This window comes from Arabidopsis thaliana, chromosome 5 (assembly GCF_000001735.4).
Source record: "Arabidopsis thaliana chromosome 5, partial sequence".
Taxonomy (NCBI): domain Eukaryota; kingdom Viridiplantae; phylum Streptophyta; class Magnoliopsida; order Brassicales; family Brassicaceae; genus Arabidopsis; species Arabidopsis thaliana.
In genome coordinates, this window is record NC_003076.8 from 1,608,131 (window position 1) to 1,635,431 (window position 27,301).

The 27,301-nt window shown below is 39.0% G+C and overlaps 9 protein-coding genes and 1 long non-coding RNA gene across 11 annotated transcripts; 7 read left to right on the plus strand and 3 right to left on the minus strand.

Annotated features, from left to right (window-relative positions):
• The first annotated feature begins 857 nt into the window (after positions 1–857).
• Positions 858–2,397, plus strand: PYL5 (Polyketide cyclase/dehydrase and lipid transport superfamily protein). The gene has a single exon (NM_120626.3). The coding sequence runs from the start codon at positions 1,244–1,246 to the stop codon at positions 1,853–1,855; it is 612 nt and encodes a 203-aa protein (NP_196163.1). The 5' UTR covers positions 858–1,243; the 3' UTR covers positions 1,856–2,397.
• A 1,209-nt stretch (positions 2,398–3,606) lies between these two features.
• Positions 3,607–7,257, plus strand: AT5G05450 (P-loop containing nucleoside triphosphate hydrolases superfamily protein). The gene is made up of 11 exons (NM_120627.5): positions 3,607–4,216; positions 4,294–4,530; positions 4,661–4,909; positions 5,235–5,314; positions 5,387–5,492; positions 5,583–5,696; positions 5,783–5,881; positions 5,975–6,064; positions 6,166–6,272; positions 6,380–6,523; positions 6,780–7,257. Exons 1-11 carry the CDS (start codon positions 3,947–3,949, stop codon positions 7,063–7,065), a joined length of 1,782 nt encoding a protein of 593 aa, NP_196164.1. The 5' UTR covers positions 3,607–3,946; the 3' UTR covers positions 7,066–7,257.
• A 119-nt stretch (positions 7,258–7,376) lies between these two features.
• Positions 7,377–10,977, plus strand: ENGase85A (Glycosyl hydrolase family 85). The gene is made up of 11 exons (NM_120628.5): positions 7,377–7,862; positions 8,111–8,248; positions 8,334–8,443; positions 8,531–8,642; positions 8,734–8,841; positions 8,943–9,055; positions 9,134–9,215; positions 9,313–9,393; positions 9,521–9,576; positions 9,683–9,818; positions 9,913–10,977. The coding sequence occupies exons 1-11, from the start codon at positions 7,485–7,487 to the stop codon at positions 10,639–10,641; spliced, it is 2,043 nt and encodes a 680-aa protein (NP_196165.3). The 5' UTR covers positions 7,377–7,484; the 3' UTR covers positions 10,642–10,977.
• A 29-nt stretch (positions 10,978–11,006) lies between these two features.
• AT5G01055 lies at positions 11,007–11,241 on the minus strand. The gene has a single exon (NR_142474.1). It is a non-coding gene; the product is annotated as an other RNA (long non-coding RNA).
• Positions 11,242–12,327: 1,086 nt separating this feature from the next.
• EIF2 ALPHA (eukaryotic translation initiation factor 2 alpha subunit) lies at positions 12,328–14,210 on the plus strand. The gene is made up of 7 exons (NM_120629.3): positions 12,328–12,832; positions 12,945–13,001; positions 13,098–13,184; positions 13,269–13,415; positions 13,516–13,620; positions 13,728–13,826; positions 13,929–14,210. Exons 1-7 carry the CDS (start codon positions 12,449–12,451, stop codon positions 14,082–14,084), a joined length of 1,035 nt encoding a protein of 344 aa, NP_196166.1. The 5' UTR covers positions 12,328–12,448; the 3' UTR covers positions 14,085–14,210.
• AT5G05480 (Peptide-N4-(N-acetyl-beta-glucosaminyl)asparagine amidase A protein) lies at positions 14,042–16,140 on the minus strand. The gene has a single exon (NM_120630.3). It carries the CDS (start codon positions 16,032–16,034, stop codon positions 14,208–14,210), a length of 1,827 nt encoding a protein of 608 aa, NP_568155.1. The 5' UTR covers positions 16,035–16,140; the 3' UTR covers positions 14,042–14,207.
• On the plus strand, positions 16,076–21,139 carry SYN1 (Rad21/Rec8-like family protein). 2 transcript variants are annotated; one of them, NM_180442.2, is made up of 21 exons: positions 16,076–16,242; positions 16,600–16,634; positions 16,865–16,933; positions 17,059–17,117; positions 17,197–17,241; positions 17,355–17,374; positions 17,478–17,554; positions 17,689–17,806; positions 18,303–18,369; positions 18,458–18,536; positions 18,720–18,832; positions 19,101–19,198; positions 19,270–19,419; positions 19,499–19,646; positions 19,726–19,808; positions 19,904–20,075; positions 20,170–20,251; positions 20,358–20,497; positions 20,582–20,666; positions 20,739–20,851; positions 20,932–21,104. In NM_180442.2, exons 1-21 carry the CDS (start codon positions 16,195–16,197, stop codon positions 21,012–21,014), a joined length of 1,884 nt encoding a protein of 627 aa, NP_850773.1. In that variant the 5' UTR covers positions 16,076–16,194; the 3' UTR covers positions 21,015–21,104. The 2 variants fall into 2 exon arrangements, with proteins under 2 accessions (NP_850773.1, NP_196168.1); NM_120631.2 differs by lacking the exon at positions 16,076–16,242 and having other exon boundaries at positions 16,433–16,634; positions 20,932–21,139.
• A 340-nt stretch (positions 21,140–21,479) lies between these two features.
• On the plus strand, positions 21,480–22,348 carry MOP10 (Pollen Ole e 1 allergen and extensin family protein). Its single transcript, NM_120632.2, has one exon. It carries the CDS (start codon positions 21,586–21,588, stop codon positions 22,135–22,137), a length of 552 nt encoding a protein of 183 aa, NP_568156.1. The 5' UTR covers positions 21,480–21,585; the 3' UTR covers positions 22,138–22,348.
• Positions 22,349–22,428: 80 nt separating this feature from the next.
• Positions 22,429–24,609, minus strand: AT5G05510 (Mad3/BUB1 homology region 1). The gene is made up of 5 exons (NM_120633.3): positions 24,341–24,609; positions 24,060–24,204; positions 23,801–23,958; positions 23,534–23,618; positions 22,429–23,450 (listed from the first exon to the last, which is right to left on the minus strand). Exons 1-5 carry the CDS (start codon positions 24,436–24,438, stop codon positions 22,521–22,523), a joined length of 1,416 nt encoding a protein of 471 aa, NP_196170.1. The 5' UTR covers positions 24,439–24,609; the 3' UTR covers positions 22,429–22,520.
• Positions 24,610–24,668: 59 nt separating this feature from the next.
• AT5G05520 (Outer membrane OMP85 family protein) lies at positions 24,669–27,286 on the plus strand. The gene is made up of 4 exons (NM_120634.4): positions 24,669–25,282; positions 25,520–26,005; positions 26,278–26,781; positions 26,891–27,286. The coding sequence occupies exons 1-4, from the start codon at positions 24,782–24,784 to the stop codon at positions 26,972–26,974; spliced, it is 1,575 nt and encodes a 524-aa protein (NP_568157.1). The 5' UTR covers positions 24,669–24,781; the 3' UTR covers positions 26,975–27,286.
• Positions 27,287–27,301: the final 15 nt, after the last annotated feature.

Here is a 27,301-nt window from a genome sequence, read left to right on the forward strand (position 1 = left end):
TTACTGAATGCATTCCTCTATAATTAATTACGACAATTATCATAGTTGGTTTAGAAAAAAATAGTAAAATTGCACGTTTGCATGCCTATACAATTCGAGTGTACATGAAACTTGATGTAGAGTACCATACCCATGTCGCAAAATATTATTATTTATTGAAAAAATTACAAAGTCGCGATGCAACAACCTTTGTACTATATGATGAGAATATAATATAAAAATGGGCAACAAGAACAAAAGAAAATAGAGAAAAAAAGGAAAGGATAATCTTCCACCTAAACAAGTCCAAAGAAGATTGCAAGTTGCAACATCCACTTGCTTCGTCCGGCGTAAGCTCTTTGATAAGGTCTCTCACCGTCCTCCGACTTTCTCTCTCCATACATACACCACATTTACATACGCCATTTACACATATATGACAAACCCATCAACATCTGTGCATGCACGTGTGCTCATGCATGTATGTAGTTTTTACTTCGCCATGATGACCATGTCTATCTTAAAATTTACCACAATCAATCAATCATGCGCGTTACAGTCGTGTGATATTCAAAAATTGTACATGTTATTTCTCATAACTATCACTTTAGTAGATTAAGATCAGAATGTGCATATAATAAGTAAATTTTAACAATAACAGCAACATATTTTACTATAACTAATGATTTATTTAAAAAAAAAAGATAAAACTAATTCTGAAATTTCAGTTTTTTCTATGAACAATTTATTAACAGTATTCATATGTAGATAAACCTTGTAGATTCTATAATATAAAATTTATCAAGATGGAAATGAGGGATCTATAGAATACAATTAATTTTGGTGATATATATTCAAGATAATGAAGGAGGCGTCTGAGGAAAGAAATCATGGGGGCATAAGATGGTACAATGTATCATACATGGTCACACACATCTATATGATACAAATGCGTCTATATACACAACTGTTTCTATATACATACAAACACAAAGCCTTCACATCCCCAGCTATCTCTATCCATCTATCTTCAAATATATATTTTTAAAAACACACAATGTTCATATCTTATTGTTATTGTTATAAAATAAAAGATGATCATACTTTTTAAATTTCTCAAACAAAACCAACTTGACAACCGACAGCGAACAAGATCAAAAAGCTAGCTCTCTTCTTTTCTCATCAAACTTATTTCTCTCTCGATCGCAATATATACGATTCCATAAATTCTCCCAAAAACAAATTAAGAGATAGAGGAGAGATCATGAGGTCACCGGTGCAACTCCAACACGGCTCAGACGCCACTAACGGTTTCCACACGCTGCAGCCTCACGATCAGACCGATGGTCCGATCAAGAGAGTGTGTCTCACGCGCGGTATGCATGTCCCTGAACACGTTGCGATGCACCACACACACGACGTTGGTCCGGACCAGTGTTGCTCCTCGGTGGTGCAGATGATCCACGCGCCGCCTGAGTCCGTGTGGGCTCTTGTGCGGCGTTTCGATAATCCGAAGGTTTACAAGAACTTCATCAGACAGTGCCGTATCGTCCAAGGCGATGGACTACACGTCGGCGATCTCCGGGAGGTCATGGTGGTCTCTGGACTCCCGGCGGTCTCGAGCACCGAGAGGCTCGAGATCTTGGACGAGGAGCGTCACGTGATAAGCTTTAGTGTCGTTGGTGGGGACCACAGGCTCAAGAACTACCGATCGGTGACGACACTACACGCGTCGGACGACGAAGGTACCGTGGTGGTGGAGTCTTACATCGTTGATGTGCCGCCGGGAAACACGGAGGAGGAAACTCTAAGCTTCGTTGATACTATCGTCCGGTGCAACCTTCAGTCTCTGGCTCGAAGTACCAACCGGCAATAATCTCATCTTTCTTATATAAATTGCAATTATGTATCTAATTTTTTTTGTTGTTCTATTTCTTTTAGATGTTCGATCTTCTTTACAAGGAAGAAAATTTCGAGTACCTTTTCTTTCTTTTTAAATAGATATATCGGCTTAGAAAGAATTGTAATTTAATGGGGATTTCTTTGGGAGATTTATGTTGGAAATTTCGAAGTACTGTTGGGGGATTCACAAAACTTTGGATTTGGAGGGTGTTAGTACTGGTACATAAAACATTTTAAGGTGAATCTGTTAAATGAATTAATCCATTTGTTGTTTTGTACATGGTATCATTCTTTGTGACATTGTTTAATTTCTTGTACTCTTTTAAATGTTACTCTTAACCGTTTTTTTCTTTTGTGGTTTGTAAATGAATATTTGATGCATCGGTATTGTTAATGATAGACTTATTAATTTATTTCTTCATAGTATGTAACATTACTATAAGTTTGTTTTTTGTTGGTTGATCCTTGTGTCCAAATGTTCTAAATAGAAAATATAATACAAAGCCGATATTCTGATCTAAGAATCAATTAGAATGAAGCCAATAACTGTTCCACTGTCTATAATATTACCAGAGAGATAAAAGTTCAGAAATAAAAAAACTCCAATTCGTTTAACTTTAAGATTTATCGTCATCATGGATCATATTAAGGGAACATCAAATTACCTTTAAGTATTGAGTATATATATTCGAATTATCTGTCTATTACACATAATATTCTCGGGACGTAACAATTTATTAGAAGGTACTATATGTAGATGGAACTGCGTGTTAACTAAGAGGGAAATTATAAACCAGGTTATGGAATTTAAACCTGATTAGCATGTGCATTTACATAAAACATATATATTAGACCTAAAGCAAAAGTAGACGTGCTTAAACTATTACCAACTAGTCTTTCATTGGCTACTAGTCTGGTCAAGTGGAGATTATCATTTTTTATTCCCGTTTGTTTTGTTAATAAATTATAACCAACCAACCTAGTGGGTTATATTTAATTCAAATATAAGTTTTTGGTCTACTGTTTTTTTTTTTTTTTTTTTTGTTCTGGTGGGTTTATTATAATTCGTTCGATTCAAAATTTGTATTTAAGAAAGTCTAAAAGGACATGCAATTAAAATTTAGCTGGAAACGCGTTGCAACTTGCTAGTTTTTTCTGCCCCTAGTGGGATATGATACAACGAACCCTTATGCCGGTCTTAAAGAGTTAATATTTCTTTTTATCCAATTTCCTTTTAATAATAATACAAACAAGGACAATAACAAATTATCAAAATCTTGTCAAAAGAGTATTATATATCATCAAGCACACTACTATATTATTGATTAAATGTTGATTAGTGTTATTAAAATTATCTTACTATATAATATTGGATGTAAAGAAAAACAAATGTATAACCAATATCAAAACTCAAAAGATAACAATTTTTATTTTTTTTTGGTACGAATCAAAAGATAAGTATTAAATATCATAGTATTTATTGCTACAAAATTCTTTATATTTATAATCTATTGTATCACTTTATTTTGTGTTTGGTAAAACATCCTCTTTTTCTTTCTTTTCGAACAAATAAATTGAGATAAACATATTTGTACTATTCTATCACTATCATCGTGTCACCACCATATTCAAATCCATATATACACAAATGATTAAAATTTTAAAAGTAATTTTTGTTTATAATACACAAAAATGAAGATACGTAAACTATCGTACCACATCTTACAAAATTATTCGTGACATTTTATCCTTTGTTGTCCCAAATTAGTGCTGAGATACTTCAAATGTCTGATTAAGAACGGTAATAATATTTATAAGTGGCGAGGCCCAAGAATTAGCTCAAAACAAATGGGCCGAAATTATACATTTCTTTCATATTAGTAAAGCTTTTCTGGGAGAAATCCGGGCATCAATTGGTTACCGGTTCAGTATTTAAGCCTGGGTTGTGAATTCCAACATAATACCGAACCGAATTGATCAAAACGCTGCGTTTTGTTTTCAGTCATTGCAAGGTTACTGCAAGGTTAAAGCGGGAAGTGAGCAACGAGAGGCAGCGGCGGCCGTCATGGATTCATCGGCGAACATAAACAAAGCTCTAACGGAGACGCGTTTCTCCGACCTCGAACCTCCACTCTCCGGAGATATCATTGAGGCTCTTAATCAGTCTGATTTCGAGTTCTGCACTCCGGTTCAAGCCGCGACGATCCCTTTACTCTGTAGTTACAAGGATGTTGCCGTCGACGCTGCCACTGGTTCTGGAAAAACCCTAGCTTTCGTCGTTCCCCTCGTAGAAATCCTCCGTCGATCCACCTCATTCCCTCCGAAGCCTCACCAGGTAAGATAATTGCCAACTAATCTGGAAATTAGGATTTTTGTTTCGATTGTGAGCTTATCTTTGAAATTAAATTACAGGTCATGGGGGTGATTATATCGCCAACGAGAGAGCTATCAACGCAGATATATAATGTCGCACAACCATTTGTTTCGACTTTGGCAAATGTGAACTCTGTGTTGCTTGTTGGAGGCCGAGAGGTGAAAGCTGACATGAAGATTATTGAAGAAGAAGGATGCAATGTCTTGATTGGTACACCTGGAAGACTTTCTGATATTATGGAACGAATGGAGATTCTGGATTTTCGAAATCTTGAGGTACTTTTCTTCAATCAAGGATTTGTTTTAAGATAGATGTTGTTGAATCTATAGCTTGGTGTGGTTATGTTGTCTAAACAACTTAAAAGTTTAGTTTTTTTACTTAAACTGAATCGTTTTGCGTATGTAGATTCTTATTCTAGATGAGGCAGATAGGCTTTTGGAGATGGGGTTCCAAAGGCAGGTGAATTACATTATCTCACGCTTGCCAAAGCAGAGGAGGACTGGCCTCTTTTCAGCTACACAAACAGAGGGCGTTGAAGAGCTCGCCAAGGCTGGGCTTAGGAACCCTGTGAGAGTTGAAGTTCGAGCTAAGTCGAAGTCGGAATCATCCCAGCAATTGACAAACTCGAAAACCCCTTCTGGTCTTCATCTTGAGGTAGCATAAGTTCAATATATAATTATGTAATAATATGTTTCAGAGTAGTTAGTTTTCCTGTTGTATCCTTCGTTATCATTTAGCATTACTGTGACCTGATTTACGAAGGATTTCCTTCTAATTTGTAAGTATCCAGTAGTTATACGATTCTCTTCGTAGCTCTATTGTATTCCCTTCTCTTGGTAGCAAGTTTGTTGTATTGAAAATACCTATTGATCATATGTGTTGCATATGTATATACTTCTTTTTAGTAGAAACCGATGTTCTATCTTTACATGTCCTACCGATGCGTTTCTTAGCGGTTTATTTCTCCTTGTCTCTACAGTATATGGAATGCGAAGCAGATAAAAAATCATCACAACTAGTTGATCTCCTCATCAAGAACAGTGATAAAAAGCTTATAGTGTAAGTTTAAATATTCCACACAGACTTATATAAAATGAAGCATCCTTATAAATAGTCTAAGTAACGCTGCAGATTCTTCATGACCTGTGCTTCTGTTGACTACTGGGGACTCGTACTTTCAAAAATTCCTGCCCTGAAGTCCATATCTTTAATTCCTATCCATGGGGATATGAAGCAGGTAAATTACTATGATAGATTTTAATTTTCCTTATCACCTCATTACCTATTGCTATTTAAAGGTTTTGATGAAATATACTTAACACATCAGAATGCAAGAGACAAGGCATTAGCTTCGTTTACTAAAGCATCAAGTGGTGCCCTTCTGTGCACAGACGTTGCTGCACGTGGACTTGATATTCCAGGCATTGATTATGTTGTTCAGGTAGATTCCAATAATGTTTTGTTTACATTATTATGACATCTTTGTTGCAATATTTAAGATTCAGAGGTTCGAACATGTTCATGCAGTATGATCCCCCACAAGACCCAAATATGTTCAACCACAGGGCCGGCAGAACTGCAAGATTAGGAAGACAAGGGAGGGCCATTGTGTTTTTACTGCCCAAGGTTTAGCTTTGACCACTTTATGTTCTCTTGTGCACCCCATAGTTACATCAGAAAGCATGAAAAGCTGAAAAGTTCACTTGCATATATGTGTAGGAAGAAGCCTATGTAGAGTTTATGCGCATAAGAAGAGTCCCTTTGGAAGAGAGAAAATGCTCTGAGGACGCATCCGATGTCATCCCGATTGTAAGAAAACCTCCATATCTCTCTCTCTCTGTTGCACACAAGAAGGGTCGCTCTGTCTATCTGTGTGTTAATCACATTGTTTATTACTACAATGTGTTCAGATACGTTCAGCTGCCATGAAGGACCGAGCAGTGATGGAGAAGGGATTAAAGGCATTTGTTTCCTTTGTCCGTGCTTATAAGGAGCATCACTGCTCTTTCATTTTCAGGTTCATTCATGAGGCTCAGTCATTTTTCTGTTTCTCAAAATTCTTTATCGCTCTATCAGTTTTGTAATTGAAAAGTTTTTTTTTTTGTTTTGGGTCTTAACTTACAGATGGAAAGACCTTGAGATTGGAAAGTTAGCCATGGGATATGGCCTCTTGTATCTTCCTTCAATGTCTGAAGTTAAACAACACAGACTTTCCAGTGAGGGTTTCACACCAGTTGAAGGTGTCAAGTTTGAAGAAATAAAATTCAAGTAGGTTTTTCTACCATAATCCCTAAACATTTATGATATATATCCGCCTTCTCCCATTCCCTTAGTTTCCGAGACACTAAAAATCTGAAACTTGATACATTCAACTCGTCTACACGTACAATGACCATTTTTAGATTTAGAGGAAACAAGCTTTTGTAGTGTGAAGTCTTTGTACATCCGTGTCTTCAGGAATCATATGCTTTCTGAGTTGACAAGTTGGCATTTCTCTAAACCTGAATGTTTTGAATCAACGCAGGGACAAATATCGGGAGAAACAAAGACAGCAAAACTTACAAGTAAGGAAAGAGAAACGGCAAGAAGAGAAAAAAGAGAAAGGCAAGAGAAAAAGGGTTGATGCTTCTGCTAGTAATGATCCTAAGAAAGCGTCGAGAAAGTTAACGGGGAAACAAAGACAAACTATTCAAACTGCTGAAGATGAAGAAGTGATGGATCGAGATTATAAGTTGATGATAAAAGTAAAGAAAGGGTTAATTAAAGAAGATGAATATGAAAGACTTACAGGAGATGATGATTTATTCTGATGAGAAGAAACAAAACCTGCATGCTGAGATTGGACTAAGCTTAGTGTCTTTCTACTCTCATATCATATGTGATTCTGTTAATTTTTTTTTTTTTTTTTGGGTGAGAATTAATATCGGATCATGTTATGTCCTTTTTCGTTCTACGAGTCTCACTTTTATATATGTTTCCTAATAAATTTAGCAAATAAATTGTGAATATATCTATAGAGCAAATTCGATCTTCATAGGAGAGTGTGCACGCTTGCACATGCTAGTAAATGCCCTCCATAATAATAAATTAACGACTATCACCATCACTAAGGTATTTCATGACACAACAAAAATAAAAACAAAAATCTCTCTGTATCATCGTCTTCTTCGTCTTTTGCCGTTGACTTGTTTGAATTTTCGCAAATCCGTCTCTATCCAACGAAGAAGTCATGTCAGTGGCACCACCAGCTCCAAGTCCTCCACCTTTCGATCCGACTAAGCCATCGACACCAATCTCTTTCCCAATCAAAACTCTTCAAGACTTGAAGTCTCGCTCTTACTTCGATTCCTTTCATTATCCCTTTAACCGTTCCTCCGTACCTCTCCGTCGGAACATTGGCGCGTTGTCGGATCGACCTAGGCTCTTGGTTTGTCATGACATGAAAGGAGGCTACGTCGATGATAAGTGGGTACAAGGATGTGGAAACAACGCTGGTTACGCCATCTGGGATTGGTATTTGATGGACGTTTTCGTTTACTTCTCTCACTCTCTAGTGACTCTTCCTCCTCCTTGTTGGACCAACACTGCTCACAGACATGGCGTCAAAGTAAGTCAATGTGTTGACTTTTCAAAGTTTAGCTGATTTATATAGTTAAAGTAACTCAAGTTTCGATCATTGAATGTAAGTGAGTAAAGTCGTTGCAAGTCGTAGAAAAAAGTTGAACTTTGATTAGAGAGGAAATGAATAAGTGATAGGGAGTTTGGTTGTCTTGGTCTGTGAAAGCAGAGAAGTACAATTATGGTTGTTATAAGGAATGATTCATTTTCTTGTGTGTGTTTTATGGAAATGTTAAGGTATTGGGGACTTTCATCACAGAATGGGACGAAGGAAAAGCTACCTGCAAAGAGTTGTTGGCCACAAAGGAATCTGCGCAGATGTATGCAGAGCGTTTGGCTGAACTTGCTGCTGCTCTTGGCTTTGATGGCTGGCTGGTGATTTTTCTTTTTGCTATATATGGATCTCTTTGTTCAGCAATATTATTGATAATTTACTTTGCTTGTGAATTGTTACTTGCAGATAAATATAGAGAATGTAATAGATGAAGTTCAAATTCCAAATTTGATGGTTTTTGTAAGCCATCTAACAAAAGTCATGCATTCATCTGTACCTGGAGGTTTAGTTATATGGTGAGTGTTGAGAAGCTTTTCTTTTTGTCAAAATCATTCATCTGTTTCTAGACTATACTGATCTTTTCTATTACTTTTTTTTTGTAGGTATGATAGTGTCACTATTGATGGTCATCTTGCTTGGCAAGATCAGTTAACCGAGAATAATAAACCTTTCTTTGATATATGCGATGGTATATTCATGAACTATACATGGAAGGTTTGGCCTTTCACTTCAATCAATCACTTCATCTTCATTCATCTTATATGTTTTGATTGTGATATGAGTACTGAGTAGGTATCTCTTTCAGGAGAACTACCCCAAAGCATCAGCTGAAATTGCCGGTGATAGAAAATATGATGTCTACATGGGAATAGATGTGTTTGGTCGGGGAACTTACGGTGGTGGGCAATGGACTGTATGTATCTTTATTCTAACAAATTCATTCAACCAGTAGTCTGCAATGTTCAAGCTGCATATAAAGTTTTTATACGTTTGTTCAATTCTTTTGTATTGTAGGCAAATGTTGCTCTTGATTTGCTGAAGAGCAGTAATGTATCAGCTGCGATATTTGCTCCTGGATGGGTATACGAAACCGAGCAACCCCCGGATTTTTACACGGCACAAAACAAGTAATACTTGCAAATGGCCAAATGTGATGGTAAAATTAATCTTTGCAATCTTATTCATCATATGTTATCTTTCTTTAGATGGTGGTCACTTGTTGAGAAGTCATGGGGTATAGTTCAAACATATCCTCAAGTCCTACCTTTCTACTCAGATTTTAATCAGGTGAAGTCAAACTTTGTTCCCAATGAATAGATGCAAATGAGCATGGCTATTCTATGTTCTACTGAGTTTTGAAACTCTCCACTTGTTTATTATATAGGGCCTTGGTTCTCATACCTCTCTTGGAGGTCGGAAATTATCAGAAGCTCCCTGGTACAACATCTCATGCCAAAGTCTACAGGTTCAATGGTCACTCCTTGTTCTAGCTTTTATTGCACTAGAGCTCATTTCCTTTTTTGTCACATTTTTAATCTGGACTTATCTATATACCAATTTGATAATTTCTTCTGCTGTGTTCTTTGTGACAGCCATTCCTAGAATTCAATGAAGGAAGGAATTCAGAGACCATTCAGGTCACTGTTGAGTGAGTTCTGACCCTAAATCCCTAATACTAGCCTCATATTTGATTTTCAAGAAGCTTAAGAAGAAATTGTTTTGGCATCTAACAATTAAGCACACATATATGCTAGTGGTCGAGAAGCATCTTATAATGGAGGAGGGAACGTCAGTTTCAGAGGAAAACTAAAGAGAAATGCACATTTCACAGCAAGACTATTCAAACCTCAGCTTCAGCTCTCTGCTGCCCCAATCTCAATCTTCTTTTCTGTAAGTTAACGCATAAGATTTGAGCTCCTCCTCATCTTTACAAAGTTTCAATCTTTAAGTTTTACTCATCATGTAAGTCTTTGGACTGGTGCAGGTGAAGTCAGATAAAAGATCCGAGCTAAGCATTCTGCTCCATTTTTCATCTCCTTCACAAGAGAAAAAGTCCATGCTTATGGTGCCAAATGAATCTATCAACAGATTTGGCGACATGTTCCTGCCATGTCTTCTCACATCAAAACAGACCACATCCGGTTGGACAGTACACGAAACAAACCTTGTTTTAGATGGGCACACACTGACTGAGATATCTGCCTTCTGCTCCAGACCAGATGATCTCACAGAAGAAACAAACACACTAGAGTATTTTGCATTGCTTGGACATATCTCCATCAAGAGCCAGCAAAAAGCCAAGGTTTATCCTCTGGCGTCATCATGGGTTATAGAGGCTCATCACGTAAAGTTTGTACCGGGTGATTCTGGCTCCAAGACCTTAAGTTGTAAGCTAGAATGGAGATTGAAGCACCCTGAAGAAGATTCTGTCTTTCCAAAGTACAATGTATATGCAGAGAATCTGAGTTCGAGTGAGTATAGACCAAGGAAGGTTATGGAAGAACCAAGAAGCGAGAAAGTGTTTCTTGGAACAGCTCATGTTGATGCTTATTATGTCTCTGAAATGGTCGTTGGATCAGATGTGAAGGGAGTCCGGTTCGTGGTTCAAACCTGTGGTGAAGATGGTTCATGGCAGGAGTTGGATGCTTCCCCTAACCTTGTGGTTGAAGTAGAGCGTGTGAGTTCAAAGCTTTGTTGTTGTGGGTTGATTTGAATTATGGTTCATTTCCGAACCTGCGATCTAATAAGACCATTGATGGTTTGTTTAGTCAGTTCAAGGATATGAACCATACGATAATGAATTAATGATTATAAGGTTGATAATAATAACAAACCTTTTCATGCACAGATTCTTTGCCTTGTGGTATATGTTGGTCCTTATCTGAAAGATTCAAAGGACGACGACTAGTCTCAGTTTCACTCTCAACTTGTTCATTCCACTAAAACCGACAAGTCAACACAATGAACATAAAGAACAAACAAAAATACACATCCAATGGAGGAAGAAGAACAATTTACTGCTCCAAATGAAACATAACAAACGAGCTTAGCTTTCTAGTTTTAGTAAAAGTTCTGGGCAACAAAGTAAAAACAGAGCAGGACAACCAAAAAATTCATACCAGAACTATAGATTCGATGATAACAAAGACGATTAACAATGATTAAGGTTTATACATATTTTAGCACTCACCAGTTGAAATCTGAAAGCGTGAATCTAGTTTTTGCCTAAGGAGAGGAAAAGTAAATAATAACATAGCTAGCAACATGTCTACTATTTCATTTTTTTTTTGCGTTTCTAAACCAATCAGAAGGCTCTATTTCGTACCCACTCGCAGAAAGAGCGCGTTGAGCGAGTGAGAGCGATTCTGTGGGTAAACCCCTTTCCAATTCATGCCTTTTTGTATCGACGCATTTCTCTCCAAATTCTCTATCGCGTGACTTTTTTTGTTTTTTTCTCAAAACCAATTGCTAACCGGACCAAAATCATTTTTAATTTCAAAACCAAAGTAAACCAAACCGAAATCAATTTCAATTTGCAATTCTGGACAAAAATTTCTGGCAGTTTGCATGATTTCTTAACAACTTAACTCAAAATCACAAACTATGAACCGATAGAAAAATTTACAAAATCACAGTAATCTTTGATCATTACAAGAAGTGTAGGAAAGGATTAAACTTTTAAATTCCAAAAATCTCAGAATCAAGGCAAAGAAGATTCCTGAAGATTTTTACTTCCATGACATCCAATAGAGGAAGAAGAACAAACCATTGATTCAATTAAAACATTGCAAACGACTGAACGAGCTTAGACTTACTAGTTTTAGTAAATTCCTTGGCAACAAAGTCAAAACAGACATGGACAAAAAAAAAAACCAAAAAAAGAACTGTAGATTCGATAAGAACAAGCAAGATTTGTAATAATTAAGGTTCATAAAGATTAGACTCATCTGAAAGCATGAATCTTCGTGTTCGCCTTTTAGTTCTAACTTACAATTTCCTTCTTTTATGTTCTTTGGTGTGAGGTCGAAGAAAGGAGAGAAATGACTATGAGTGAGTGGTCACGATTCGAAATACTTCTCGATGAACTTTTCCCAAGTTAAAATAATGGGGTAAACTAAGAATATTTCGATTATTAAGAGGTTGAAGTTGTAAATTAATTTACGACATATTACCAAAAATACACAGCTCATTAAGTTAAGCTAATCTCAACATTTTAATCTCTTTATTTGAATCAATTAGTTTCATAACCTTTTTAGTAATTTCAGTACTTTTATTTTGTAGATTAAACGGTATCGTTAGCAAGCCAACTACAAAAACGGTGTCGTACTAGAATGGGCCGTGAGAATGTGAGCGACTCGGCGAGATTGAAGATTATACGACGTCGACTATTTTTAACGACAGAATCGTACCAATTTTGAAAACCCTAAATCTCAATCCTCGACGCTCTCTACTAAGAAACTCAATCTTACTTTCTCTGTAATTCGTAGCTTCCGAAATCTTTTCTCAAGAATCTCATAACCATGGCGAATCCTGCTCCGAATCTAGAATGTCGTATGTACGAATCGAGATACCCTGATGTAGACATGGCGGTGATGATTCAGGTGAAGACCATCGCTGACATGGGAGCTTACGTATCTCTCCTTGAATACAACAACATCGAAGGAATGATCCTGTTCTCCGAGCTCTCTCGCCGTCGGATTCGTAGTATCAGTAGCTTAATCAAGGTCGGTCGTACCGAGCCTGTTATGGTCCTTCGTGTCGATAGAGAGAGAGGTTACATTGATCTCAGTAAACGTAGGGTTAGTGATGAGGACAAAGAGGCTTGTGAGGAGAGGTATAATAAGAGCAAGCTTGTTCACTCTATCATGCGTCATGTTGCTGAGACTGTTGGTGTCGATTTGGAGGTATATTCATTCATACGATTCTCTGACTCTTCTCGAATTTGTTTGAATGTAGGTCAATGTTCTTGAACTGAAACAAGGTCCAATTTCTGAGGAAAAACCTTCTTTTTTGTAGGAGCTATACGTAAACATCGGTTGGCCATTGTATAAGAAGCATGGACATGCTTTTGAGGTAATAGTTCCAAAGATTTTATTATGTAATAGTTGGCCCATTGTCGTTTGTACGAACTATGTTGTGATGGTGTGTACCTTGGACTGTGTGTTTCAGGCTTTCAAAATTGTTGTCACTGATCCTGATTCAGTTTTCGATGCTCTTACCCGAGAAGTTAAAGAAACTGGACCTGATGGTGTGGAGGTAACAACACTCTTTGCCTTGAGCAGCCTTCTCTATCATTGTTTTAATTTGATCATGAAGACTTATAACATATCTTCTGTACAGGTGACCAAAGTTGTCCCGGCTGTGTCTGAAGAATTGAAAGATGCATTTTTGAAGGACATTAGGAGGAGAATGACACCACAGCCAATGAAGATTCGTGCTGATATTGAATTGAAGTGTTTTCAGTTTGATGGAGTTCTCCACATCAAGGTCAGTCTTTTCCTTTTTCTTATCTGTTTTTTTTTTTTGTTTTCTCTGTTTGTTTTCTACTTCTAGCTAAAGATGTTTGGCTATTATTATGAATTTACAGGAAGCCATGAAGAAGGCAGAGGCTGTAGGTACTGATGATTGTCCAGTCAAAATCAAGCTCGTTGCTCCACCACTTTATGTACTCACAACTCACACCCATTACAAGGTATGTTTATGGTTGTTGGGTGTGCTCCTATTTATAAGCGGAAACCGTTTTGAGATACATTGAGGATTACATAGTAACATTGACACTTTCTTGTTCTGACTGAGTAGGAAAAAGGAATAGTGACTCTGAATAAAGCAATTGAAGCATGCATTACTGCAATTGAGGAACACAAGGGTAAACTTGTCGTTAAAGAAGGTGCTCGTGCGGTAAGTCTTGTAGCCTTTTTCTATGACTAGTTGACTGAATTTGCTACTTCAGTCACTCCTTTTCTTCGGTTCCGTGACTTTAATGTGCTACAACATTTTTAGGTGAGTGAGCGTGATGACAAATTGCTTGCTGAGCACATGGCTAAGCTTAGAATGGATAATGAAGAAATGAGTGGTGATGAGGGAAGCGAAGATGAAGAAGAAGACACTGGAATGGGAGAAGTCGATATCGATGGAGGTAGCGGGATAATTGAATGAACAAAAGCAAAAGCATTGTAACTGCTGTTTCTGCTTTAGATCCTACAATTTTGTTTCCCTTTGAGCAAAAACAGTATTTTTTGTTTGACCCCAAACATGGTTAGTAGTACAAGCATCTCTTATTCACGACAAGTGTTTCATAACATTGGTTATGATAAGCTGCTCAATAGTGTTGAGCTCTGAGAATGAAGACGAAGTACAAGAATCAGATGAACTGTCCTGGGCAATCTCCCCATTAGCCGCAACGATGGTGCGGGAATAACAGCTGAATTCATCGATATAGCTAAGACTCTGTTTTGTGCTCGCTTCACCAGCCAAGACATTGTGATCTTCAACCTCCATCCAACCCTCTGAGTCTTGTCTGCTATAAACTTGGATCAAAGCCTCTCCATCTGAATGTGTCTCATTCAAGGCGTGTGAAACATTCGTCACGAGCATATACGTATCCTTGTCGTTGGTTAACCCTCTAAGAGTAGAAGTGATCACTGTAAGAGGATATGTCCGCTGGTGCACGACTCGATTCACCGGTTTACCCGATTCAGAAGTCACCTCCACGATCCGTTCGGTCTTCACTCTCTGCTCAACCCTCTTGTATGTTCCGTTTTTCTCGAACCTCACCAAGCTGTCAACCTTGAACATGCTCTTGACCATGGTGGTCAGATTACCTTTACTTGATCTAACCCAGCCATCATATTCACTACTTACCTCTGCTTCAACCTTAAACGACCCATCAAGCTGTTCAAGCTGTTCTTGTCTCATCATATGCCGACTCGGGCTATCATAAAGTCTAGACCCAGCTTCAACATTCGAAGACCCGTGATCTAACCAGAGGTGCAAATTAGCGTCCACAAGCCAGTATGATATCCCATCGTTGACCCCAAACGCAAACTCATGAGACTTTCCATCTAAAAGCAACCCGAGAAATGGCGTCAAGTCCATGTCATAGGAAGGTAGATTGAAGGCACCGATTGCTACAACTGGTTCCCAGAACAAGGGATTGATTCCACCAGTAAAGATCACCGGAAATGGCACCTCGGATCCCACGTATCTCCCATCTATCTTAACAAAAACTTCCCGGTATGCACCATTGCCACGCCCGGTTGTTAGATTGTTCGTTCTGATATAAGAATTTGGCGGGTTTGAATACCAGAACTCATCGTTTCCATGGAACGATACATATAGTTCCAGCACAATCTGACGAGTGTTGGACGGAATTTGAATTCCTTTTGAGTAAGTTTCTCTGGGGTTCTCGATCATGAACCAGAACCCTCTGTTCCCTCCGTCACATACCGGAATTATCAAATCCGCAGGGGTTTGATCTCTTTTCTGGGAATCCACAAACCCTAATCTGTTACTAATCTTCAAATTTGACGCAATAGGATTGAATTCGTAGAAGATGAGGGTGACATTGATATGATAGATGCCTGTGTAAACATCGTTGACTATGTTCTCAAGCATCATTGTGACATTTAAATCGGATCTCATAAAGAGCGAGGAATACCTAGAGACGTCTTTCCGAACATTCCAGAAGATTCCGGATGGACTCGGCTCCGCCGTACTGGTGCGAAGTAGCTCCACTCCGCCGAGCCACAAGCCGGAGATACGATCGTACTGATCGCCACTCGAGGCGGCGCGTAGGTCAAGTACAACATAAGACCACGGCGGCGATATGCAGCTGGAAGGGGGAGTGTATGGAGTGGTAAAAGGAGGTCTGTTGATGGTGTTGGCGAATGAATGGCGGAAGAGGACATGCGAGCATGACGGCGTTAGCTGATCGGACGGTAGGGGCCGCCTGAGCTCCTCGTACTCCTGAGGCTCGACCGGTGACCGGAGACAAGTCGAAGCCGATCTAAGGAATCGATCCGGCGAGGAAGGACGAGAAACGGCGGTAGCAGTGAGAAAAGCAAGTGTGAAGAAGAACTTAACGGCGCCGTTTTGATTTTCTGGCATGATAGCTTCTGTGTTTTTGATTATCCGAGCTCGCCGATGCGAACTTCAATGGAGACTGGAGAGAGAGAAGGGACGTAATTAAACACCAAAGCGTTTTTATATTTCGGAGAATCAACTACGTGTCGTTTGACATCCTAAATTGGCAGATAGTAGAAAGGAAATGTTGAGACTGGAGAGTTTGATAGTAACAGTGTGGGGACCAGCGACGGTAACGGAATTCGAAATTTATTTTAGCGTCACGTGTGGTTACTTATAATCTGTGCACGTGTCAAAATAAGAGAGGGCTACTAGTGACACTTTCGTCACTGTCACTTAATTTTAGCCTTTCTCCTGACATGCTTACTCTCTCCTCTCCCGCTACGATCACTGCGAGTTTTCCCTTCTTAAGCTCTCATGGCGGCTTCATAAATCTATATACAGACAAATTTACACATAAAGAAACGCATTAAAAAAACTATTTACTCAGATTCAGCTTCTTCTCCACGCAAAGACTCGCTTCTCTTTTTTTCTCTTCCTGAGTTTGGATTTTTTTTGCTTGAGCTGAATCATGTTTTATTCTCACCAGCTTCTAGCTCGAAAAGCTCCGTTGGGTCAGATATGGTGAGTCAAATTCTATCAGTGAAACGTTTTCCGATTATCACGATGATTTTGCAACCTCTGTTTCTGTATCTGTTTTTGAAATCGGCTGGGAACTTCCTTGTCGCGATCAAGCACTTGTCACTGCTTCAAATCGTCACTGCGATTTCCATTGATTGATCTGTATATGGATTATTAGTGAATGCATAGAGTAAAATCTCTAAACTCTGTTTTTGATTTTTCTTCTTCTTAAGGATGGCCGCTACATTGCACGCGAAGATCAACCGGAAGAAACTAGATAAGCTCGATATCATTCAAATCTGGTGAGAGGAGATGAGATAGTGTTCGCCCTTTTTTTGGGTTTTACTCTGCTTCGATTTTTTTGGTGTTCCTGCCATGAAAACGAACGTTGATTTTTCCATTTTTGTTGGTTACTTTACTCTTACAGCGAAGAGATTTTGAATCCGTCGGTTCCGATGGCTCTTAGACTCTCCGGGATTCTTATGGGTATGCTTTTGCTCATCGGATTTTTTTTTTCCTCAGTTCTTCACATTCTGGGTTCTTCAATGTTTTGTTTATTCGATAGGTGGTGTTGTGATTGTTTATGAGAGGAAAGTGAAGCTCCTATTCGGTAATTTTCTGATTCAAATCATTTTTGAATTTTGGGATTTAAGTTTACACTCTCCTCTTTTTCTGATGAGACTCTGCTCTTTTTCTGGGTTTTATTTTCCGTCAATATTTCAGATGATGTTAATCGCTTTCTGGTAATCAAATCTTCTCCGATCCTCTTCTATTTTTTGTTTCCCCGTCAAAATCATATTCACGTACCTCGATTTCTGGATTTTCACATGTGTTTATTTTTCTCAGGTTGAAATTAATGGAGCTTGGCGCACAAAATCTGTTCCGGATCCCACTTTACTACCTAAAGGAAAAACCCATGCCAGGTAATGTCACATCTTCTTCCTTGAAGGAGCTTCTCATGCCATTGAAGGATTCTGAAGGATCAAATCGTAAACATAAGAACATTGTCGTGAAGAATAATAGAAATGATTGGCGTGTTGGATTTTTTTGTTTGCAGGAAAGAGGCTGTTACATTGCCTGAGAACGAAGAAGCTGATTTTGGAGATTTTGAACAGACTCGTAATGTTCCTAAATTTGGCAATTACATGGATTTTCAGCAGACTTTTATTTCCATGGTAATCAACTCAATTCCCTGTGAATTCTAGATTGAATTGGGTATTTATTTTCTTTCTACGTCTCAATATTCATCAATTCGTAGAATTGTGGCTTGAACTCTCCAACCTAAAACAGTGTATAAGATATAGAAAAATCAGTAGCCATCATTCTTCATTGCCCATAAAAGTGGAGTAAATAAGTTGGCGCATAAAGGGCACCTAAGACTTGGTCTAACTCAAGCATGTGGTTTATGAGTAGCCTCATTTTAGTCTACAGGTGAATATTTCAAAGGAAAATCTTTTTGGAACTTGAAGCATATGAACTCAAACCAAAATCATTTGAACATCGCTTAAGATTTTGACGTGTAACCTATGGGCTGTGGAAATGGACAATGCACAAAAGATGCAACTGTTAATGTGAATTGATCATAGTAGTGTTCATCTCCTTGTATACCAATGATTACTCGTGTGCATCTTCAGTTGATCTAATTCATTGCGTGGTTTTATCTCTTTGCAGCGGTTAGATGAATCCCATGTTAACAATAACCCCGAGCCAGAAGATCTTGGACAGCAGTTCCATCAAGGTGAGTATCTTGAGACAAAACCTTTGTGAGTATACGACATGTTAATAACTTACATTTATCCGCTTGTCAATTTCTGTAACATTCTCAGCTGATGCCGAGAATATCACACTCTTTGAGTATCATGGTTCATTCCAGACCAACAATGAAACATATGATCGTTTTGAAAGGTGAGCTTTCAATCCCACTATCTATCTTCAGTCTTTAATTCCCAGATTTTAAACCTTCTCGAATAACTGTTGAAGGTAGAAGTTGTAGCGTTTCACTATTTCTGTATTTTCTTTCATCCACCTTTCAGCAAAAAGCTGGTGATGATTTGTTCTATTCTATTCTGCTTTTTAATGGCATCTCAGATTTGACATCGAAGGAGATGATGAAACACAGATGAACTCCAATCCAAGAGAAGGCGCTGAAATACCTACAACTCTCATCCCATCACCACCTCGTCATCATGACATTCCCGAAGGTAGATAGTTATGTCACTCTTCCCTTCTATAATCGTGACATCTGGTTATTGTATGGGGATATGAATTTTTGAGTCAAAGATGAAATTGTTTTCAATTTTTAAATAGTGTTAAGTTTATGAAGCCAATAACAATGACTTGGGCGAGTCTCTTGTATAATAATCATGTATGTGACCTGGGAATGTATTTTTGTTGAAGCTTCTGAATGATATGAACACTGAGCTTCGTGAACAGAGCAGAACAAATTTACTAATCTTTAGCCATCTGCAGGAGTCAACCCCACAAGCCCTCAGCGCCAGGAGCAACAGGAGAATCGTAGGGACGGATTTGCTGAGCAGATGGAGGAACAAAACATACCGGACAAAGAGGTATTTTCACTTACTAGGAATACCCTCATCTAGTAGAAAATACATTGAATTGGGTTTTGTTCTGCATGCAGGAACACGATAGACCACAACCAGCGAAAAAGAGAGCAAGAAAGACAGCTACTTCAGCGATGGATTATGAGCAAACTATTATCGCTGGTCATGTTTACCAGTCATGGCTCCAGGATACTTCTGACATTCTCTGTAGGGGGGAAAAGAGAAAGGTTCAAATTTTTGAACTCATTGGCCTTTATTGTATTAACTGGTGCTCATGTTGGCCTTACATCTGACATCTTTTTGTAGGTTCGAGGAACTATCCGGCCAGACATGGAAAGTTTCAAACGTGCGAATATGCCACCTACACAACTCTTTGAAAAGGACAGTTCTTACCCGCCTCAGCTTTACCAGCTTTGGTCAAAGAATACTCAAGTTCTTCAAACCTCATCATCTGGTCTCTCTCTATCCATAACTGTTGGTTTTTTGTTTTCTCCTTGTTGAAACGAATCTGACATTTGGAAATGTCGATACAGAATCTCGACATCCTGATCTCCGTGCGGAACAATCTCCAGGGTTTGTTCAGGAGAGAATGCATAACCACCATCAAACAGACCATGTAAGTCGCGGAAGCATATTCTTTCCTGAAAGTTTAGTATCAATAAGAGAAAGGCACATTTCATATTCTCTCTAACAGAATGTGGATTTATGCAGCATGAGCGCAGTGACACAAGCTCCCAAAATCTTGATAGTCCCGCAGAAATACTCCGGACAGTTCGTACTGGGAAAGGTGCTTCAGTAGAAAGCATGATGGCTGGATCTCGAGCAAGCCCTGAAACTATTAACCGCCAGGCTGCTGATATTAATGTCACGCCATTCTATTCTGGTTAAAAGCTTCTCTATTTTATCCAGTCTTCAGATCATAGCTTGGTATTGTGGAATATTTAGCGTAAGTTATTTGATTTTCATGGGAATTACAGGAGATGATGTGAGATCCATGCCTAGTACACCATCCGCACGTGGAGCAGCTTCAATTAACAACATAGAGATCAGCTCTAAAAGGTTAAGAACACATCTAAGTTTCTCTGATACTAAAACCAATAGTAACTTACAAACAAGTTTTCCATTGGAAGACGATCACTAAATCTTCTTCTGCTTACCAAATCAGTCGCATGCCCAATAGAAAAAGACCAAATTCCTCACCAAGAAGAGGACTCGAACCAGTGGCGGAAGAGAGACCGTGGGAGCACCGTGAATATGAGTTTGAGTTTTCAATGTTACCTGAAAAACGCTTCACAGCCGATAAAGGTAGAAGTTTTTAATTGTCTTTTGATCCTATACAACTTTCAAAAACACCATCTTACAAACCTTAACGTGGCTTCTTTTTCACAGAAATACTATTTGAAACTGCATCTACACAGACTCAAAAGCCAGTGTGCAATCAATCAGACGAGATGATAACAGATAGCATCAAAAGGTAAGAGATTCAAAATTATCTGCCAAATCTATATACTGAGTAACAATGATGAGATCTATAAACGAAACACAGTCACCTGAAGACACACTTTGAAACACCTGGAGCTCCTCAAGTGGAATCTCTTAACAAGCTCGCTGTTGGAATGGACAGAAACGCTGCAGCTAAACTCTTCTTCCAATCCTGTGGTACTAACTTCTACTTCAACTTAATTTCACTTTCTTTGAGCATAAAAAAACCTGACTATGATTATTGTTTATATGTCCAGTGTTAGCTACTCGCGGAGTCATCAAGGTAAACCAAGCAGAGCCTTATGGGGACATTCTCATTGCAAGAGGACCCAACATGTAAGGTTTGATTTCTAAATTATAAAAGATTCTGGTGAACCGATTATCCATAGTTGTTTTGCTTTTCATATTCTAGCAGAGAGAGTTCGTAGACTTTTTTAAGTTATAAAGAGCAAGCGTTCTTTACCCAAATTCCTCTGTTTGGTCCTTTTGTTATATGGTTATTAGTACCTCATACATCATCACATCCTAGCTTTGTCCGAAAACATCTGAAACTAATTTTTACATTATTCTATAATTTAAGTATTTTACTCGCATATATTGAGTCTTCTTAGAAGATGTATTGAACAGAGCATAAACAAAACAATAGTTTAATATATACTCCGTTGACAAAGAAAATGGTGGCAGTCACGTAATAAGCCGCAACTGCCCCCATTTCATACAATACATGTATAATCTTCATAATTAGTCGCTCACACGTTTCATACAATTTGTCAAATTTCTCAAAAAATTAAACTAATTACACAATCAAATACCAGCCTCTATATGTTTCTATATATACGCATATTTCTTACCCCTGAATCACACATCAAGAAGAAGAAGAAGTTTAAGAAGCAGAGTGTATAACAAGTAACATGGACTCAAGAGCCTTACCCTTCTCCGTTCTCGTCATCCTCATTGCTACGGCGGTGTTGGCCAACGCTTACACTCCTCCTCCTCCTCCTCCAACCACCGCATACCCTGCCGTGAAAACCGTGGAAGCGGCAGTGGAAGGAATGGTGTACTGTCAATCCTGCGACAAATTCGGATCATGGTCATTGGCCGGAGCAGAAGCTATAGCCGGAGCTAAAATCAGCATTATCTGCAAGAATCATAGGCAACAAGTGAGTTTCTACAAAGTCTTTCGAACTGATTCCTACGGCCATTTCTATGGTGAGCTCAAAGGTTTCAAGATGACTCCACATTTCTTGGACCATCCTCTTCATTCTTGCCGAGCCAAGCTCGTCTCTTCTCCTCGTGAAGACTGCAATCTCTTCTCCAACATTAACAATGCTCTAGATGGAGCTCCACTCCGATATGAAGAGAAGAGGCTCAAGTGGACTAACTATGAGGCCGTGATTTACGCCGCTGGTCCATTGGCTTTCCGTCCTGACCACTGCCCTGCGACTGCACCACCCACTTACTGATTTGGGTTTTGAAGATCATCATATACTAATTACATAAGACAATGTTATTGATTTTTCTCTATTTTGTATCTTTTTGGTTTTATGGTTTGTCAATTGTTTGTAAGATGCTGAGTAATATTGTAATGGCCTAATGGGACTCTTGTGACTCAATTTTGCTCAGTTTAAATCGGTTAAATCATTGGTCACAGAAACATTATAACCAGAATAATTCTAAATCTCAAACCTTACGACACAAATATGTCTTCAAGTTACAACAAGAACAAAGATTTCTCATAATTTAACACAACAGAGAGGTACAAAGCAGGAACATCGACCACAAACATTGTCTGCTTCTAGGCATACGTTATGAGAGTAGAACAAAGTGGAACCAAATACCTTGTTCCTTAGAAGTCCATTGGCATTGCAAACAATTTGTTGATTTCATCCAAGGCTACTTTTGTGCATACCGTTGGTTCAAATAGTTCGCGCTCATCTGATTTTGAAGGCAATCTCTGAGTCGGCTGGCTCTTCCCTTGATGTTCTTGCTCAGCTTCTTCTTCATCATCATCCTCGAGTATTGAGAAACCTGCAGCAGGATTTGGTTTTGTCTCTACTACTGCTTTTCCTTTGTTTTTAGAGCGGTTGGGTCTAACAAAATTGATTGGTTCGCCAAACATGTTGTTTATGTCCTCCATAGCTTCCTTTAGGTTTACTGTAGGGTCAACAAGGCCATGGTGGCAGGCGTTTTCAACTGCTTCAGGCTCATCGGAGATTGTTGAACCAACAAATCTACGAACAACTGTATCTTCTCTAAATCTAGCCCGAGGAGGAGTGTTTCTGTCTGCTTCTTCAGAGCTTTCAGGTGAATGGTCTCTTGGCAGGAGAAAGACAAAAGCTTTTCCAGCCTCATCATTTTCATCCGCAGTTTCATCAGTGTTTTCATCATCAATGAATATCTCAAAGGACTCTTGATTAGGCTGGGATCCACACTGAGTAGTACTAGTCTTTGCTTTTCCACTTGTCCCTGTTTCACATTCGAGATTCTCGTCCAGAAAAACCTCAAAGCTATTGTTGCATCCTTGATTTTCTTTGTTCTGACTTCTCTGTCGTGATCTTCTCTGAAGTGGAGCAGTTTCTATAGGCTCTTTGAACATGTTGTTGATTGTATTCATGGCTTCCTTCATGTTTATTGTGGGATCCACCAAACCGTGATGGCAAGCATTTTCTGCTTCAGGCTTCCCTACAATGGCTTTATCAACAAAATTCAACACAGGCTCATGTTGTTGCCTCTCATCAACCTTGTGGTGCTTTCCAGACAGTTTTTGTTCTTGACGCTGCAAGAGGAAACATAAATTCAGACATCTGCAGAAATTGTAACCCTTATACAAACGGAGCAATCAAATTATGGAAACAGTACCTGTGTCTTCTTCTTTTTGTGCCTCTCCATGCGAGTAACGAACTGCAAGTATGATTTCTGTAACTCATCCATGGGTTCTGCAAGGCTGGGAACAAGAGGAAATAGTCACTCAATTTAAATCATGTCTTCCACATATCACATATGCTAGCTCAAACTGGCATTATAGCATTCCTCATATCCACAAAACCAAGAATAGATTTGATTGATATATGTTGCATATGCATACTCACTCGAATACATTTTTCTAGAGTTTCCAAGAATACTTACTTTTGAACCCCAAGACGGTACATTTTCTCAGCATCCTCAAATCTCTTCATCTTCTCATAATGGAGAGCATATGCCTGGTAGAAGAGTGACCTCTTGGTCCCTATACTTTTTGCTTCCATGGTTCTTAAAAGAGCTCTTGGATCGTCTACAAAGTCCATCTACCCAAACAATTCATCATCACCCATTAAGACCCACATGCTAACGAATCAACATCTGCTATCAAAATCAAGTGCAAAATCAAGGGGTGAATGTACATTACCAGCTGCAACCAAACACGAATATACCGCGAATCGTTCTTATATCTCTTATCAGATTCAAATGACTCTGCACATTTCTGCAAAAACCGCGGCAGCTTCTCGTTCAATATCTGAGACGGCAAACTCTCTTTCATCTTCTTAACACCTCTGTTTCAGATTGACCCAAGATTCAACGACACATAAATCAACACAAACATCTATTCAATTAGGTTTCTATGAACTTAAAGATACAGACCCGCCCACAAAAATGGTGACACAAAGAGTAAGACATAGACAAAATTACCGGATCCACGGAAGAAGATGGTCTTTTCCAGAGTATGATTTGATGTCGACGATCAATGAAGCCAGCAAATTCTCGTAGCCGTTCTCGTTCTTCGCCATTTTTACTTCGCCGAATTGAAGAAAGCAAAAAGGGACAAGGCTAGTGGGAGATAGAGAGAGAGAGGGATTATATGAATTTGAAAAAAGAGTGCACCTTTTGATTTTGAAACGTTCTGATACAGCAAGAGGCTCCACGATCCCTGCGTAAAGCTAACCGGCTAATCGGTCAACCGGTTAACCAGATAATCAGATAACCAGCTAATCACTCAGCCGGTTAGCCAGATAATCAGATAACCGGTTCAGTAAGGTATTGACAGGAATTGTAAAACGCTTTTTGGAGGAGCCGTCAAATTGATTTCGCCGATTTGCTCATCTCTGACTCTCAGTTGCTTTGCTCCTTCTCATGGAGAATCCGGCGGAGAAACCCGACCCGAATCCATCAAAACCCAAAATCGAATCTGAAGATGAAAGAGAAGAACTAGGAGATATTAACGGCGACGAAGAAGAAGAGGAAGAGTATGAGGAAGAAGACGATGGGAAACCTCGAACGCGAGAGGATGCAATCGCGGATAGGATCAAAGCTGAGTCTCTGTTCCGTCGTATGCGAGCAACTCCGGTCGCTGTGCGTGTTCACGACGTGATCGTCAAGGGAAACGAGAAGACTAAGGATCATGTCATCGAGGCTGAGGTGGATGTTGTGAGGCAAGCCACTACGTTGCAGGAGCTTCTCAAAGCCTCTAAGGTTGCCAATTTCAATCTACAAGCGCTTGATATCTTCGATTCAGTCAAAATTACGCTTGATTCTGGTCCTCCTGAGCTTCCTGGTACCACCAATGTTGTTATCGATGTTGTTGAGAGCAAAAGCCCTATCACCGGTCAAATCGGAACCTTCACTAAAGCAGAGGTATCACTTTCGTTTTCTTATTTCAGTGGATTAGGATACTTAGGTCTTGGCAGGAAGAATTAGATACATCCATTGATTGATGCATAGAGTTGGATTTGTTGCTTTATGAGGATAATTCTGGATTTGGATTTCATATATAGACTTTTGTATGTCATGTGTTTTAGTGATTTCCAGATTAAGTGTTCTTGTGAGAATTTGAAATGTTGAATGTTGTTCATAAGTCTAATGTTCTTGTAGGCTCGGTCATCAAGCCTTGAAGGCTCTTTGAAGTACAAGAACATATTTGGGTATGGAGATATCTGGGACGGGTCTCTTGCTTATGGCTGTGATCACTCTGCAGAGGTCGGCTTGGGGATGTATTTGCCAAGGTTCAGAGGGCGTCCTACTCCATTTACGTCGCGGGTTTACCTTTCTACCCAAGATTGGCTTAAGTTTTCGTCTTATAAAGAACGAGCTCTTGGTCTTTCCCTCGGGCTTATCGCTAGCAAGTATCATGAGCTGGCCTATAATATTGCATGGCGTAACCTGATAGACCCATCGCAAATGGCATCAAGATCAATAAGGAGACAGCTGGGTCATAATTTGGTTTCTGCTCTGAAGTACACTTTCAAATTTGACCAGAGAAACTCATCTTTGAGGCCAACACGAGGTTACTCTTTCATCTCGACTTCTCAAATAGGTGGTCTTGCACCTGATAGTCGAACTCTCCGCTTTTTGCGCCAGGTTTGGGATTCTTCATTCTTATGTCAGAATTTACATAAACCTATATATTACAGTGTGGAAAGTTGTAGCACAAATATATTACTCAGAAAACTTCCATGGCACCTAGTTCCTCGTTTATGCTTTTGCACCATTTATCCATAACTTCCGAAGTACATCTGACACTCTTTACTTATTGTAGCAGTGAATGAAAAGATTGGTTAGCCCTTTTATAACATATGTGGTTCTTTTATGTTTGCCATACATCATGTTGAGGGTTTCTTGTCCTTTTGCAGGAAATCGACCTTCGATATGCTGTTCCACTCGGGTTTTATCGTGCTGCTCTGAACTTTGGTATAGCTGGGGGAATCACATTTCCATGGGGAAGCGGATACAAGAGCAGAGCTTCTTGTGTACCTGAGAGGTTCTTCTTAGGTGGAAACATATCGCCTGTGTGTTCTTTGGGAGGACCATCTGCATTATGGGGATTCAAGACTAGGGGATTGGGTCCTAACGAACCAAGGAGGGAAGTACAGGACGATGAGAGTGGTGACACATATGAACGGGATTTTGTGGGAGGAGATGTTGCGGTTACTGCATTTGCAGACCTTTCTTTTGATTTCCCATTGAAATGGTTCAGAGACAGAGGAATCCACGGACATGTGTTTGCATGTGCCGGGAATATGGCGGAATTATCAGAGAACAAGTATAGGAACTTCACAGCTCCAAAGTTGTTGGAGACATTCAGAAGCTCAGTTGGTGCAGGAATCGTGGTACCAACTAGTCTATTTCGCATGGAGGTTAGTTAGTTCTCTTGTTTCTCTTTTCTTATCAAGGATCATAAAAAAATTGCAATCCTTTTAACAGATATTGATTGTTCTTCTTTTGTTATGTGATCTCTTATGCCAGCTCAACTACTGCCACATACTGAAGAAACAAGAACACGATCGAGCAAAATCTGGATTTTTCATGACATTTTCAACATCATCTTAATGCTACTTTTGATGATATCTTAATTTTGGCTTTGCACTCACAGTGTCATGGCGGAGTCTTTTGTTTTGTTTCCAGGAGCTTTCATTGTTTAGGTTGTTGTTTGGAATTGAAAACTGTGCAAATTTTAGAGAGAGAGATTACCTGATGTGCGGATTGTTCTTGGGAAGGAGATAGATCAAGAAATAAAAATTAACTAAAGTTGATTTGTTTTGAATTAAATTTTAAATTAGTAATAAACTTTTTGTTTTCCTTCCTTTTCAATGAAGATAAAGATGACACGGTAGAATAAATTTTTGTTTCCTTTTTCATGAATATGTTTTGGATCGA

Excerpts from the sequence above, each read along its gene's own strand:
- AT5G05480 (NM_120630.3), bottom strand. The coding sequence starts at position 16,034 with ATGCCAGAAAATCAAAACGGCGCCGTTAAGTTCTTCTTCACACTTGCT.
- MOP10 (NM_120632.2), top strand. The coding sequence starts at position 21,586 with ATGGACTCAAGAGCCTTACCCTTCTCCGTTCTCGTCATCCTCATTGCT.
- PYL5 (NM_120626.3), top strand. The coding sequence starts at position 1,244 with ATGAGGTCACCGGTGCAACTCCAACACGGCTCAGACGCCACTAACGGT.
- AT5G05450 (NM_120627.5), top strand. The coding sequence starts at position 3,947 with ATGGATTCATCGGCGAACATAAACAAAGCTCTAACGGAGACGCGTTTC. Across the intron at positions 4,531-4,660 it reads TGGATTTTCGAAATCTTGAG|ATTCTTATTCTAGATGAGGC; the intron begins GTACTTTTCTTC and ends TTGCGTATGTAG. Across the intron at positions 5,493-5,582 it reads TCCATGGGGATATGAAGCAG|AATGCAAGAGACAAGGCATT; the intron begins GTAAATTACTAT and ends TTAACACATCAG.
- AT5G05520 (NM_120634.4), top strand. The coding sequence starts at position 24,782 with ATGGAGAATCCGGCGGAGAAACCCGACCCGAATCCATCAAAACCCAAA. Across the intron at positions 25,283-25,519 it reads GAACCTTCACTAAAGCAGAG|GCTCGGTCATCAAGCCTTGA; the intron begins GTATCACTTTCG and ends ATGTTCTTGTAG. Across the intron at positions 26,006-26,277 it reads CTCTCCGCTTTTTGCGCCAG|GAAATCGACCTTCGATATGC; the intron begins GTTTGGGATTCT and ends GTCCTTTTGCAG.
- SYN1 (NM_180442.2), top strand. The coding sequence starts at position 16,195 with ATGTTGAGACTGGAGAGTTTGATAGTAACAGTGTGGGGACCAGCGACG. Across the intron at positions 16,243-16,599 it reads CAGTGTGGGGACCAGCGACG|CTTCTAGCTCGAAAAGCTCC; the intron begins GTAACGGAATTC and ends TATTCTCACCAG. Across the intron at positions 17,242-17,354 it reads GAAAGTGAAGCTCCTATTCG|ATGATGTTAATCGCTTTCTG; the intron begins GTAATTTTCTGA and ends TCAATATTTCAG.
- ENGase85A (NM_120628.5), top strand. The coding sequence starts at position 7,485 with ATGTCAGTGGCACCACCAGCTCCAAGTCCTCCACCTTTCGATCCGACT. Across the intron at positions 7,863-8,110 it reads CTCACAGACATGGCGTCAAA|GTATTGGGGACTTTCATCAC; the intron begins GTAAGTCAATGT and ends GGAAATGTTAAG. Across the intron at positions 9,577-9,682 it reads ACCATTCAGGTCACTGTTGA|TGGTCGAGAAGCATCTTATA; the intron begins GTGAGTTCTGAC and ends CATATATGCTAG.
- AT5G05510 (NM_120633.3), bottom strand. The coding sequence starts at position 24,438 with ATGGCGAAGAACGAGAACGGCTACGAGAATTTGCTGGCTTCATTGATC. Across the intron at positions 24,205-24,340 it reads CATCTTCTTCCGTGGATCCG|AGGTGTTAAGAAGATGAAAG; the intron begins GTAATTTTGTCT and ends AATCTGAAACAG. Across the intron at positions 23,959-24,059 it reads TTCGTGTTTGGTTGCAGCTG|ATGGACTTTGTAGACGATCC; the intron begins GTAATGTACATT and ends TTGTTTGGGTAG.